The 13921-nt window shown below is 30.4% G+C and overlaps 2 protein-coding genes across 3 annotated transcripts in view; one reads left to right on the top strand and one right to left on the bottom strand.

Annotated features, from left to right (window-relative positions):
* Positions 1-860: 860 nt before the first annotated feature.
* EIF1AD (eukaryotic translation initiation factor 1A domain containing) lies at positions 861-8273 on the top strand. Its single transcript, XM_060757845.2, has 7 exons — positions 861-959; positions 3790-3881; positions 4048-4225; positions 5445-5553; positions 5648-5756; positions 7436-7489; positions 7894-8273. The coding sequence occupies exons 3-7, from the start codon at positions 4139-4141 to the stop codon at positions 8072-8074; spliced, it is 540 nt and encodes a 179-aa protein (XP_060613828.2). The 5' UTR covers positions 861-959; positions 3790-3881; positions 4048-4138; the 3' UTR covers positions 8075-8273.
* A 3553-nt stretch (positions 8274-11826) lies between these two features.
* The window catches only part of SART1 (spliceosome associated factor 1, recruiter of U4/U6.U5 tri-snRNP), a 34273-nt gene continuing 32178 nt past the window's right edge, over positions 11827-13921 (bottom strand). For both annotated transcript variants that reach the window (XM_067472580.1, XM_067472581.1), the window contains exons 19-20: positions 13356-13477; positions 11827-12028 (exon numbers count right to left, since the gene is read on the bottom strand). In XM_067472580.1, coding sequence (XP_067328681.1) covers positions 12010-12028; positions 13356-13477 — 141 coding nt within the window. In that variant the 3' untranslated portion in view covers positions 11827-12009. The remainder of the gene's footprint in view (positions 12029-13355; positions 13478-13921) is intronic.

Raw genomic sequence — 13921 nt, 5'->3', positions numbered from 1 at the left:
GGAACTTAAGTATGCATTCAGAATAAGACCTTCAACGTCCGTTATAGACCTTCAATATGCCGATGATAACGTAGCGTGTGCGCACTCAGAAGACCTAAAATGTCTGTTATGGAACTACAGTATGCCAATGATAACGTAATCTGTGCACATTCAGAAAAAGACCTACAATGCCTGTTATGGAACTCCAATATGCCAATGATAATGTACTCTGTGCATTCGGAAGAAGTCCTATGTGAGTTATAGAACTCCAGTATGCAGATGATAATGTAGTCTGTGCGCATTCAGAGGAAGAAAGCCTACAAGCCACTCTCAACACCTTTTGCAGAAGCGTACGAGAAGCTCGGCCTCTCCTTGAACACCAAAGTGTTCTGTTATTACTATTATTATTATTATTATTAGTAGTAGTAGTAGTAGTAGTAGTAGCATTATTAAATAGAATAAAATCTCTATGTATATCCACACACAAACATATACACATATCCATATATAACAACATCTGTTATAGAACTCCAATATGCCAATGATAACGTAGTCTGTGCGCACTCAAAAGACCGACAATGTCAGTTATGGAATTCCAGTATGCTGATGATGACGTAGTCTGCACATTCAGAAGACTTGCAATGTCTGTTATTGAAAGTGTTCTGTTATTATTATTAGTAGTAGTAGCTTTATTAAATAGTATAATATATATATATATATATATATATATATATATATATATATATATATCCACACACACATACATATATCCATATATATATATAATAATTCATTCCAAGTGTCTCTGGAAAGAAGGGCGGAACCTTTGAGTGGCGGAACCTTCCGTCTGCGCCGCGAGGAGCAGGTAGGAACCTTATGGGGACCGGACCGGAAGTGGTGCTTCCCTTCTCGCCGGAAGTAGGAAGTGCCCGCTTCTCGTGCTTCGCGAAGGGGAGAAGAAGGCGCCCGTTCCCAAGCAGGTGGGCCTCGAGGAAGGGAAGAGGGAAGGGAGCGGCGTAGAGGGAAATGTGGGGTTCCCAGGCGGGGAGAGTGGCGTAGAGGGAAATCTAGAGGAGGCCTCGCCTCTCCTGAAGGCCTCGGGGGGGAACCCGGCACTCTGCACATGCTCAGGAACACCCTTTTGGGGCTCAGGAGAGGGAGGAACTCAAGGAACTCCTATTATTAGTATTATTATAACTATTTTAATGGAATATTTCCAGATTTTTTCACACAATAATAGTAATAATAACAATAATATAAATGTTAAATATATTTTGATTATTTCTTGTTTTTCTCCCATAAGATTATTATTATTATTATTATTATTATTATTATTTTAAATAGATTTTAATTGAATATTTCCAGATTTTTTTTCACACAGTATTATTATTATTATTATTGAGGTATATATATTATAATTTAATTCAATATTTCCAGATTTTTACACACAATAACAATAATAATAATACTATAAATGTTATTATTTTAAATAGATTTTAATGGAATATTTCCAGATGTTTTGACACATTATATATATATAGTTATTATATAATTAATATAATTTAATTGAATATTTCCAGATTTTTTCACACAATAATAATAATAATAAATACTATAACTGTTAAATATATTTTATTATTTCCATTTTTTTCCATACGATTATTATTATTTGAAATAATTTCATTGGAATATTTCCAGATTTTTTCACACATAGTTATTATTGTTATTATATAATTAATATAATTTAATTGAATATTTCCAGATTTTTTCACACAATAATAATAATACTATAAATGTTAAATATATTTTGATTATTTCCAGTTTTTTCCCCATAGGATTATTTATTATTTTAAATAGATTTTAATGGAATATTTCCAGATTTTTTTTCACACAATAATAGTAATAAAAATGTTAAATATATTTTATTATTATTACTCTATTTTAATGGAGTATTTCCAGATTTTTTCACACAATAATAATAGTAATAATAATAGTAATATTATTATTATTATTATTATTATTATTATTAACTTTATTTGTACCCCGCGAGCATCTCCCGAAGGACTCGATGCGGCTTACACAGGCCGGAGCCACAACACACAATACAATAGAAAACATAACAAGTAATAACAAAGCAAATCAACATCAAAAGCGAAACAAATCAAAAATTAGCAAACAGCAATAACAATACATCAAGACATATTAAAAATTGGTTCGGCCGGCGAAAGGGTACATGGTTAAAAGTGCTGAAAATGGCAGGAGGGGCATAGGAATTTAAAGTACGGTGTGCAGCAGTATTAATTGTACTAAAGTGCAATTATAATAGTAATAATAATAATAATATAAATGTTAAATATATTTTATTATTATTACTCTATCTTAATGGAGTATTTCCAGATTTTTTCACACAATAGTAATAATAGTAATAGTAATAATAATAATAATAATAATAATAATATAAATGTTAAATATATTTTGATTGATTATTTATAATTTTTATACGATGATTATTATTGTTTTAAATAGATTTTAATTTAATATTTCCAGGTTTTTTCACACAATAATAATAATAATAATAATAAATATATTTTGATTGAATATTTCCAGTTTTTTAATACTATTATTTTAAATAGATTTTAGTTTAATAGTTTAGTTTAATTTAGTTTAGTTTAATATTTTGAGATTTTTCACACACACACTATATGTCTGACTATCTATCTATCTATATGGAATAGATTCAGATTTCTCACACTATATATATACATATATATATATATATATATATATATGGAATATTTCCAGATTTTTTACACAATTATTTTTATCTATCTATTTTTCTAAATGGAATATTTCCAGATTTTTCACACACTATATATATGTATGTATGTAAGTATATATATATGGAATATTTCCAGATTTTTCACACAAGTATATTTATCTATATGTCTATCTATCTATCTAGTATCTATCTATATGGAATAGTTTCAGATTTCTCACACTATATATATATATATATATATATATATGGAATATTTCCAGATTTTTCACACAATTATTTTTATCTATCTACCTACCTACCTACCTACCTACCTATATAAATGGTATATTTCCAGATTTTTCACACACACACTATATATATATATATGTATATATGTATATATGTATGTATATGGAATATTTCCAGATTTTTTCCACACACTATGTATGTATGTATGTATGTATATGGAATATTTCCAGGTTTTTCACACAATTATTAATATATGTGCGTGTGTAATATTTCCAGATTTTTCACACAAGTATTTTTATCTATCTATCTATCTATCTATCTATCTATCTATCTATCTATCTATTTTTATATATATAAATGGAATATTTTCAGATTTTTCACCCCTATTATATGTGTATATATGTGTATGTATATATATATATGTATGTGTGTGTGTGTGTGTGTATGTAGGTATATGTATGTATATATTATATATATATGGAATATTTCCAGATTTTTCACACAAGCATTAATATATATATGTGTGTGTGTGTGTGATATTTCCAGATTTTTTCACACATTATTATGAATATATAAATAATATATTTTATTGAATAGTTCCAGATTCATTTTTTTCACACAATTAGTATCATTATTGATATTTTAAATATATATATTGAATTTAACATTTCCAGATTTTTTTTACATAGTAATAATAATAATTTTACATATAATTTAATAGAATATTTATTATTATTATTATTATTATTATTATTATTATTATTATTATTATTATTTAATCTATGCAAATATATTCCCTCCAGCTTTTCCCGAACTGTGAATGTACCAAGGAGTGAAATCAGCACTGGATCCACCATCCTTGAACTCGGATGACCTTGACTGTCCCTGGAAACAGGTCTGTCCCCTTTCAAGGAAGCATGGGGAGATTTTGAGGGGGGGTCCTATAGTGCCCGAAGGTACCTCAGAGGTCACCTAGTCCATCCCTTTGGCCCAGGACGATCTGATGGTTGAGATCGATGAAGAGCCGTGGTGACGTGGGCCGGTCTCTCTCCTTCTCGCAGCTCCTGAGATCGCGGTCGCACTCGGCAAACAATTCCTTGGACCGGACGCAGACTCTGCAGGCGGACGCTGAGCCCGAATCGCGAGACGAGCATGTCGCAGGCCACCAAGCGCAAGCACGTGGTGAAGGAGGTCCTGGAGGAGTACGTGGTGCCTTCCGAGAGGCAGCAGGTCGTTCGGGTGAGGGAGCCCCGAGCTGGAAGAGACCTCCAAAGGCCATCTAGTCCAACCCTCTTCAGAGATAGATGGATAGACAGAATCCTAGAGTAGAAAGGGACCCCAAAGGCCATCCAATCCAACCCCTTAGGATAAGATAGATAGATAGATAGATAGATAGATAGATAGATAAATAGATGGATGGATGGATGGATGGATGGATGGATGGATGGATATGTGGATGGATATGTGGATGGATGGATGGATGGATGGATGGATATGTGGATGGATGGATGGATGGATGGATGGATATGTGGATGGATATGTGGATGGATGGATGGATGGATGGATATGTGGATGGATGGATGGATAAATAAGCCCAACAGATAGATATGGTTCAGATGGATGGATGGACAGATAGATAGATGGATATGTGGATGGATGGATGGATGGATGGACAGACAGGATAGACAGATATGATGTGGATGGATGGATAGATAGGCCTGACAGAGTTTGGAGGGACCCCGTAGGGCTATCTAGTCCAACCTCAAGAGATGGATGGGTGGATAGATAGATAGATAGATAGATAGATAGATAGATAGATAGAATCCCAGAGTTGGGAGGGACCCCCAAGGGCCATCTAGTCCAACCTACTCAAGAGATGGATGGATGGATGGATGGATGGATGGATGGATAGATAGATATAGATAGATAGATAGATAGATAGATAGATAGATAGATAGATAGAATCCCAGAGTTGGGAGGGACCCTCAAAGGCCATCTAGTCCAACCTTCCTAAGAGATGGGTGGATGGATGGATAGGTAGATAGATAGATAAATAGATAGAGTCCCAGAGTTGGGAGGGATCCCCCAAAGGCCATCTAGTCCAATCTTCTTAAAAGATGGGTGGGTGGGTGGGTGGATGGATAGATAGATAGATAGATAGATCCCAGAGTTGGGCCTCAAAGGCCATCTAGTCCAACCTTCTTAAGAGACGGACGGACGGATGGATGGATGGATGGATGGATGGATGGATAGATAGATAGATCGATCCCAGAGTTGGGAGGGACCCCCCAAAGGCCATCTAGTCCAACCTTCTTAAGAGATGGGTGGATGGATGGATAGATAGATAAGTAGGTAGATAGATAGATAGATAGATAGATAGATAGATAGATAGATAGAATCCCAGAGTTGGGAGGGACCCCCAAGGGCCATCTAGTCCAACCCGTTCCCTCCCTTCCAGGTCTTGGGCACCCCCGGCAACAACCTCCATGAGGTGGAGACCCCCGAAGGGACCCGGTTCCTTGCCAGCATGCCCACCAAGTTCCGGAAGAACATCTGGATCAAGAGAGGTGAGCCCCTCGCTCCTTCCTCCCGGCCCCACCTCCCCGTCTCCGCAGTGCCCATGGCCTTGACCCCCGGGGTGTCCCCCTTTGTCCTCCCCAGGCGACTTCCTGCTGGTGGACCCCATTGAGGAAGGGGAGAAAGTGAAGGCGGAGATCAGCTTCGTCCTCTACAAGGACCACGTGCGGTACCTGAAGAAGGAGGGCTATTGGTGAGTCAGAGAATCCTAGAGTTGGAAGGGATCCCCAAAGGGCATCCAGACCAACCCCCCTTCAGCCAGGAAGTCACAATCAAAGCACTCCCGACAGATGCCCATCCAGTGTCGATTTAAGAGAGCTGGAGCGCTGGAGCTGTCTCAACACACACACTAGCCGTCCCCTGCCACGCGTTGCTGTGGCCCAGTCTGTGTATATGTGTTTTGTGTGTGTAAATATGTATGTCTGTGTGTATATTTTTGTGTATGTGTATATATGTGTGTTTGTGGGTGTGTATATATGCGTGTATTTGTGTTTATATGTGTATATGTATATTGTGCTTGTATATATGCATATATGTGTGTGTGTATGTGTATTATTATGTGTGCTTGCATATATATGTGTGTGTCTGTATGTATATGTGCATGTGTATATGTATATTTCTGTATTTATATGTGTATATGTATATTGTGCATGTGTGTGTGCTTGTGTATATGCATGTATGTGTATTATTATGTGTGCTTGCATATCTATGTGTGTGTATGTATATGTGCATGTGTATATGTATATTTCTGTGTTTGTATGTGTATATGTATATTATGTATATGCATATATGTGTGTATGTATGTGTATTTATTATGTATGTGTATATTTATGTGTGCTTGCATATATATGTGTGTGTGTCCCTATGTATATCTGCATATGTATATTTCTGTGTTTATATGTGTATATGTATATTGTGCATATGTGTGTGCTTGTGTATATGCATATATGTGTGTATGTGTATTTATTATGTATGTGTATATGTGTGCTTCCCTATATATATGTGTGTGTCCGTATGTATATGTGCATCTGTATATGTATACTTCTGTGTTTATATGTGTATATGTATATTGTGCATATGTGTGTGCTTCTGTATATGCATATGTGTGTATATATGTGTATTTATTATGTATGTGCATATTTATGTGTGCTTGCCTATATATGTGTGTCTGTATGTATATGTGCATGTGTATATTTATGTGTTTATATGTGTATATGTATATTGTGTATGTGTGTGCTTGCATATGTGTATATATGTGCATATGTATGTGTATATTTATGTGTGCTTGCATATAGATGTGTGTCCGTATGTATATGTGCATGTGTATATGCATACTTCTTTGTTTATATGTGTATATGTATATTGTGCATATGTGTGTGCTTCTGTATATGCATATATGTGTGTATATATGTGTATTTATTATTATGTATGTGCATATTTATGTGTGCTTGCCTATATATGTGTGTGTCTGTATGTATATGTATATTTATGTGTTTATATGTGTATATGTATATTGTATATATGTGTGTGCTTGTGTATGTGTATATATGTGCATATGTATGTGTATATTTATGTGTGCTTGCAGATAGATGTGTGTCCGTATGTATATGTGCATGTGTATATGTATATTTCTGTGTTTATATGTGTATATGTACATTCTGTATATTGTGTATATGTGTGTGCTTGTGTATATGAAAATGTGAGTAATAATAATAATAATATTTTGGGAAAGGAAAGTACTTTCCCTCCGACTTCAAAATGCTGAACTTTGCCCACTTCTTCCTCCTTTCTTTAATTAATTTACTATATGATGGTATTGTTATCCTGCTTGATACACGATGCGAGGCTGAACCCTTCTGTGTCCTCCTTTAGGCCCGAAGCCTTTTTGGACGATGCCGCCGGAACTCCCCGAGACGTGAAAGAGAGGTGAGTGATTGTAGGTGAACTATAAATCCCACCAACTACAACTCCCAAATGACAAAATCATAATTTTGTTGAGTGATGGTCACTTCTTGTGTTGTGAAACGTTTTGTTGCCAAATTTGGTGTGATTTCGTTCATTGGTTCTTTTGTTTTTAAGGAACTCATGACGCACAGAGCATTTTTATATATATAGATGTATAGATATTTTGTAAGCCGCTCTGAGTCCCCTTCGGGTCATAGTTGTTGTCGTTGTTGTCGTGTGCAAATTTCAAGTCGTTTCAGACTTAGGTTGACCTTGAGCGAGGGCCGGGTAAATGACCTTGGAGGGCCGTATCCGGCCCGCGGCCCGTAGTTTGAGGACCTCTGATTTAGACAGTCCCCTCTCCTTCCTTCCTTCCTTCCTCGCAGAGACAGGGCCGCAAGCCCACAACGTTCGGCCGGAGAAGACGACTCCGAGGACGATGACGCTGACCTCTTTGTGAACACCAACCGGGTCAACTACAATTACGAAGACGAGAGCGAAGAGAGCAGCGAGGAGGAGGAAGAAGACGACGAGGAAGAGGAGGAAGAAGAGGAGAATGAGAAGTAACGGCTTTGGGAACCTTCTCCAGGCGAGTCTGGATCCTGGGACTTTGAAAAATCCCTTTCCTTGCAAGGAGGGGGGAGAAAGAACTCTGCGCCTTGTTGTTTTGAACTCTTTGTTTTGTTTTGTTTTTTTGGCCTTGTTTAATAAATCTGTGCTCCAAACGAGATTCTTCCTCGGCCAAAAAGGAGCAAGTTCCTCTTCATCCAGAGCTTCCAATCTTTCTGGTTTGGCTTCGGTGCAAATTTAGCAGCAGGAGAATGAATAAAAAGGATGATGATAATAGTAATAACAATAATGTGAAAATAATATTATTACAATATAAGGGTATTAATATTAATAATGTGAAAATAATATTATTATTATTACAATATAATGGTATTAATATTAATACTAACGTGAAAATAATATTATTATTATTACAATATAATGGTATTAATATTAATACTAACATGAAAATATTATTCTTATTATAATATAATGGTATTAATAATAATATTATTGGTATTAATAATAATAATAATATTATTAATGGTATTAATATTAGTAATATTAATCATATTATATATAATATGATTAATTTTGCAATATAGTAGTACAGCACAGTAGTATAGGAAACTACAACTCCCAATGTAGTTTTGCAAATAACTCGGGCAATTATTATTACAATATAATGGTATTAATATTAATACTAACATGAAAATATTATTATTATTACAATATAATGGTATTATTAATAATATTATTGGTATTAATAATAATAATAATAATAATGGTATTAATATTAGTAATATTAATCATATTATATATAATATGATTAATTTTGCAATATAGTAGTACAGCACAGTAGTATAGGAAACTACAACTCCCAATGTAGTTTTGCAAATAACTCGGGCAATTATTATTACAATATAGTGGTATTAATATTAATACTAACATGAAAATAATAATAATATTATTATTATTACAATATAATGGTATTAATATTAATACTAATGTGAAAATAATAATAATATTACAATATAATGGTATTAGTATTAATAATGGTATTAGTATTAATATTATTATTATTGGCATTAATAATGGTATTAATATTAATAATAATATTAATCATATTTTCTGTAATATGATTAATATTGCAATATAGTAGTATAGCACAGTAGTATAGGAAACTACAACTCCCAATGTAGTTTTGCAAATATCCCAAGCTAGAAACACCCAAGCTAGAGTTCAATAAAATGTGTAATAATAATTATAACGGTGAGAAAAACATCTGGAAATATTTAACAAAAAATATTTTAAATAATAGTTGTGTTAAAAAAAAACCCTGGAAATGTTCAGTAAAAATAATATTAAAAAATCTAGGCATATTCAATAAACTATGTCTAAATAATTATTATAATAATTGTGTGAAAAAATGTGGAAATATTTAATAAAAATATTTTAAATAATAATTGTGTGAAAAAAATGTGGAAATATTCAATAAAAATGCTTTAAATAATAATAGTGCAGAAAAAAAACACCCCTGGAAATGTTCAATAAAAATTATAAATAATAATGTGAAAAAATCTAGACATATTCAATAAAATATGTCTATATAATTATAATAATTGTGTGAAAAAATCTGGAATTATTTAATAAAAATGTTTTAAATAATAATAGTGCGGAAAAAAACCTGGAAATGTTCAATAAAAATATAAATAATAATGTGAAAAAATCTGGAAAGATTCAATAAAATATGTTTAAATAATAATTATGATAATTATTGCATGAAAAAAATCTGGAAATAGTCAATAAAATATATTTAAATAGTAATAAATATAATAATAATTGTGAAAAAATCTGGAAATATTTAATAAAAATATTTTAAATAATAATAGTGCAGGGAAAAAAACCCTGGAAATGTTCAATAAAAAATATAAATAATAATGTGAAAAATCTAGACATATTCAGTAAACTGAATATGTCAATAAATAGTCAATAAAATATATTTAAATAATTATAGTATGAAAAAACTGGAAATAGTCAATAAATAGTCAATAAATAGTCAATAAAATATATTTAAATAATTATAGTATGAAAAAACTGGAAATAGTCAATAAAATATATTTAAATAGTAATAAATATTATAATAATTGCATGAAAAAATCTGGAATTATTCAAGAAAATATGTTTAAATAATTATAATTATAATAATTGTATGAAAGAAATCTGGAAATATTCAATAAAATAAGTTTCAATAATAATAATTATAATAATTGTGTGAAAAAAATCTGGAAATATTCAATAAAATATATTTAAATAATGATAATTGTGTGAAAAAAATGAAAATTGTCAATAAAAATATTTAAATAATGATAATTATGTGAAAAAAAATTGAAAATAGTCAATAAAATATATTTAAATAGTAATAAATATGGTAATAATTGTCTGAAAAAATCTGGAAATATTCAATAAAATATACTTAAATAATTATAATTATAGTATAAAAAACTAGAAATAGTCAATAATATATATTTAAAAAGTAATAAATATTACAGTAATTGCGTGAAGAAATCTGGAAATATTCAAGAAAATATGTTTAAATAATTATAATTCTAATAATTGTATGAAAAAAAATCTGGAAATATTCAATAAAATAAGTTTCAATAATAATAATTATAATAATAATTGTGTGAAAAAAATCTGGAAATATTCAATAAAATATATTTAAATAATGATGTGTGAAAAAAATGAAAATAGTCAATAAAATATATTTAAATAGTAATAAATATAATAATTGTGTGAAAAAAATGTGGAAATATTCAATAAAATATAAATAATTATAATTATAGTATGAAAAAATCTGGAAATAGTCAATAAAATATATTTAAATAGTAATAAATATGATAATAATTGAAAAAATCTAGACATATTCAATAAAATATATTTAAATAATAAATATGAGTAATTGTGAAAAAATCTACATATTCAATAAACTGTCTAAATAATTATAATGATAAATGTTTTAAATAAATAAATAAATAGTGTGAAAAAATTGGAAATATTCGATAAAATATGTTTAAATAATTATGATAATAATTGTGTGAAAAAACCTGGAAATAGTCAATAAAATATATTTAAATAGTAATAAATATGATAGTAATAATTGTATGAAAAAAATCTGGAAATATTCAGGAAAATATCCTTAAATAATAATAGATATGGTAATAATAATTGTGTGAAAAAAGTCTGGAAATAGTCAATAAAATATATTTAAATAGTAATAAATATGATAATAATTGTGTGAAAAAATTGGAAATATTCAAGAAATTATGTTTAAATAATTATAATTATAGTATGAAAAAATCTGGAAATAATCAATAAAATAGTATTAAATTTGATAATAATTGTGTGGAAAGATCGGGAAATATTCAATAAAATATATTTAAATAATAAATACAATAATTGCGAAAAAATTCTAGACATATTCAGTAAACTATGTCTAAATAATTATTATAATAATTGTGTGAAAAAAAATCTGGAAATATTCAATAAAATATGTTTAGATAATAATAATAATATTTTTTTTAAAAATCTGGAAATATTCAATAAAATATATTTAATAATAATAATAATAATAATAATATTACCTGCCTCTCCTTATGGCTGGAGGTGGGCTATGACACGGTTAAACATACATGTAAGATATGAAGTATTTCTGGAAAAAGCATGGAAAAACTTTGGTCGCAATAGAAGGAAGAGACTTGACAAACCGGGAAGGAAGTTCTGACTTTTACTTAATTTGCTTTCACATTAAAGATACAAAAAGAGAAGAGAGTTGGAAGGAAGGAAGGGGCTCCGAACTCCATACAACTATGTACACAAATGTGTCTTGGTTTGAAAGTGGAAGGAAGACGAATCCTTGACCCACAAATGGGGACAATCCCAGGCTTCTTGGTCTACTTGGTGATGGTGTTGCTGCAAATTAGAGAAAAAAGGAGAGAAAAAGGTCAAGAAATGAAGAAAGGCCCCCATTTTAATAATAGTAGTAATAATAATAATAATACAATAGACTCTCAGTTGACCCATGGAGATGCTGGAATAATAATAATATATTATAATAATCTTATACTATTAACTCAGTTGACCCCTGGAGGTGCTGGAATAATAATAATAATAATAATAATAATAATAATAAAAATAAAAATAAAAATTATAATATATAACAATAATGTATTAACTCAGTTGACCCATGGAGATGCTGGAATGATAATAATAAATATATATTTATTGACTTGACTCACTGAGATGCTAGAATACTACTACTAATAATAATAATAACAATAATAATACTATATTAACTCAACTGACTCATTGAGATGCTGGTGTAATAAAATAATAATAATAATAATAATAATAATAATAAATATATTTACTGACGACTCACTGAGATGCTAGAATACTACTACTACTAATAATAATAATAATACTATATTAGCTTAATTGACTCATGGAGATGCTGGAATAATAATAATAATAATTACTGACTTGACTCACTGAGATGCTAGAATACTACTACTACTACTACTAATAATAATAATAATAATAACAATAATAATAATAATAATAATAGTATATTAACTCAATTGAATCATGGAGATGATGGTATAATAATAATAATAATAATAATAATAATAATAATAATAAATTACTGACTTGCCTCACTGAGATGCTAGAATACTAATACTACTACTAGTACTAGTAGTAATAATATATTAACTCAATTGACTCATGGAGATGCTGGAATAACAACAACAACAACAATAATAATAATAATAATAATAATATATTGATTCGATTAACTCATAGAGATACTGGCATAATAATAAAAATAAAAATTTACTCAGCTGACCCATGGAGATCCTGGCATCATAATAATAATAATAATAATAATAATAATAATAATAATAATAGCAGCATATTATAGTATGTAATAATAATGTAATATTAACTCAGTTGACCCATGGGGATGCTGGAATAATAATAATAATAATAATAATAATAATAATAATAATGTATTTACTGAATTGACTCAGATGCTAGAATAATACTACTACTAATAATAATAATATTAACTCAGCTGGCCCATGCAGATGATGGAATATAAAAATAATAATGAAATAGGAATTTCTAACTTTTTCAGTCTGAGCCTTATGGTCAACTTTCCCTGGCCATAGAATGAGGGGTCTTTTGAGAGAGAGAGAGAGAGAGAGAGAGAAAGGGAGGGGGGGCAGTAGTCCCTTACGCGTTCATGCTCTTCCCGCTCCCGCTGAGGACGATGTAGGGCGTCTTCTGGGCTTTTTGCTTCTCCTGCAGCAAAGCCACCGTTCCCAAAGGGGTGTCGCTGGAACTCATCTTCTTCAAGAGCTGGAGCAAAAAAAAAAAAAAAAAAAAAAGACAGAACACCCCATCAGTTCCTCTCTCCCCCAAGGACCCCTCTTTTCCTGGGTGTTTTGGACCTCTAAGAAATGCTCCCTAGACAGCAGAATCCCAGGTGCTTTCGGCTCGATGTCATGAGCCTGAAGTATCTAGGAGTGGCCAATGAGGACAACATCAAGATGGGCTACTAATATATAATATAAATAATATATAATATATATGTCTCATATATATATATATATATATATATATATATATATATATATATGAGATAGACACACCCACACATATATTATATATAATATATATAATAAATACTATATATTATATGTAATGCAATATCTATAGAATATAAATATATATTATATAAAACATATATAATCTTATCTATATATATAATCTAAAGAAGATATGATATATATATATATATAA

This window comes from Anolis sagrei, chromosome 12, assembly GCF_037176765.1.
Source record: "Anolis sagrei isolate rAnoSag1 chromosome 12, rAnoSag1.mat, whole genome shotgun sequence".
Lineage (NCBI taxonomy): Eukaryota > Metazoa > Chordata > Lepidosauria > Squamata > Dactyloidae > Anolis > Anolis sagrei.
This window is presented reverse-complemented; position numbering and strand designations above follow the sequence as displayed.

Coding starts and splice junctions, on each gene's coding strand:
- EIF1AD (XM_060757845.2), top strand. CDS start 4,139: ATGTCGCAGGCCACCAAGCGCAAGCACGTGGTGAAGGAGGTCCTGGAG. Junction 5,757..7,435: donor CTGAAGAAGGAGGGCTATTG/GTGAGTCAGAGA, acceptor GTCCTCCTTTAG/GCCCGAAGCCTTTTTGGACG. Junction 7,490..7,893: donor CCCCGAGACGTGAAAGAGAG/GTGAGTGATTGT, acceptor CCTTCCTCGCAG/AGACAGGGCCGCAAGCCCAC.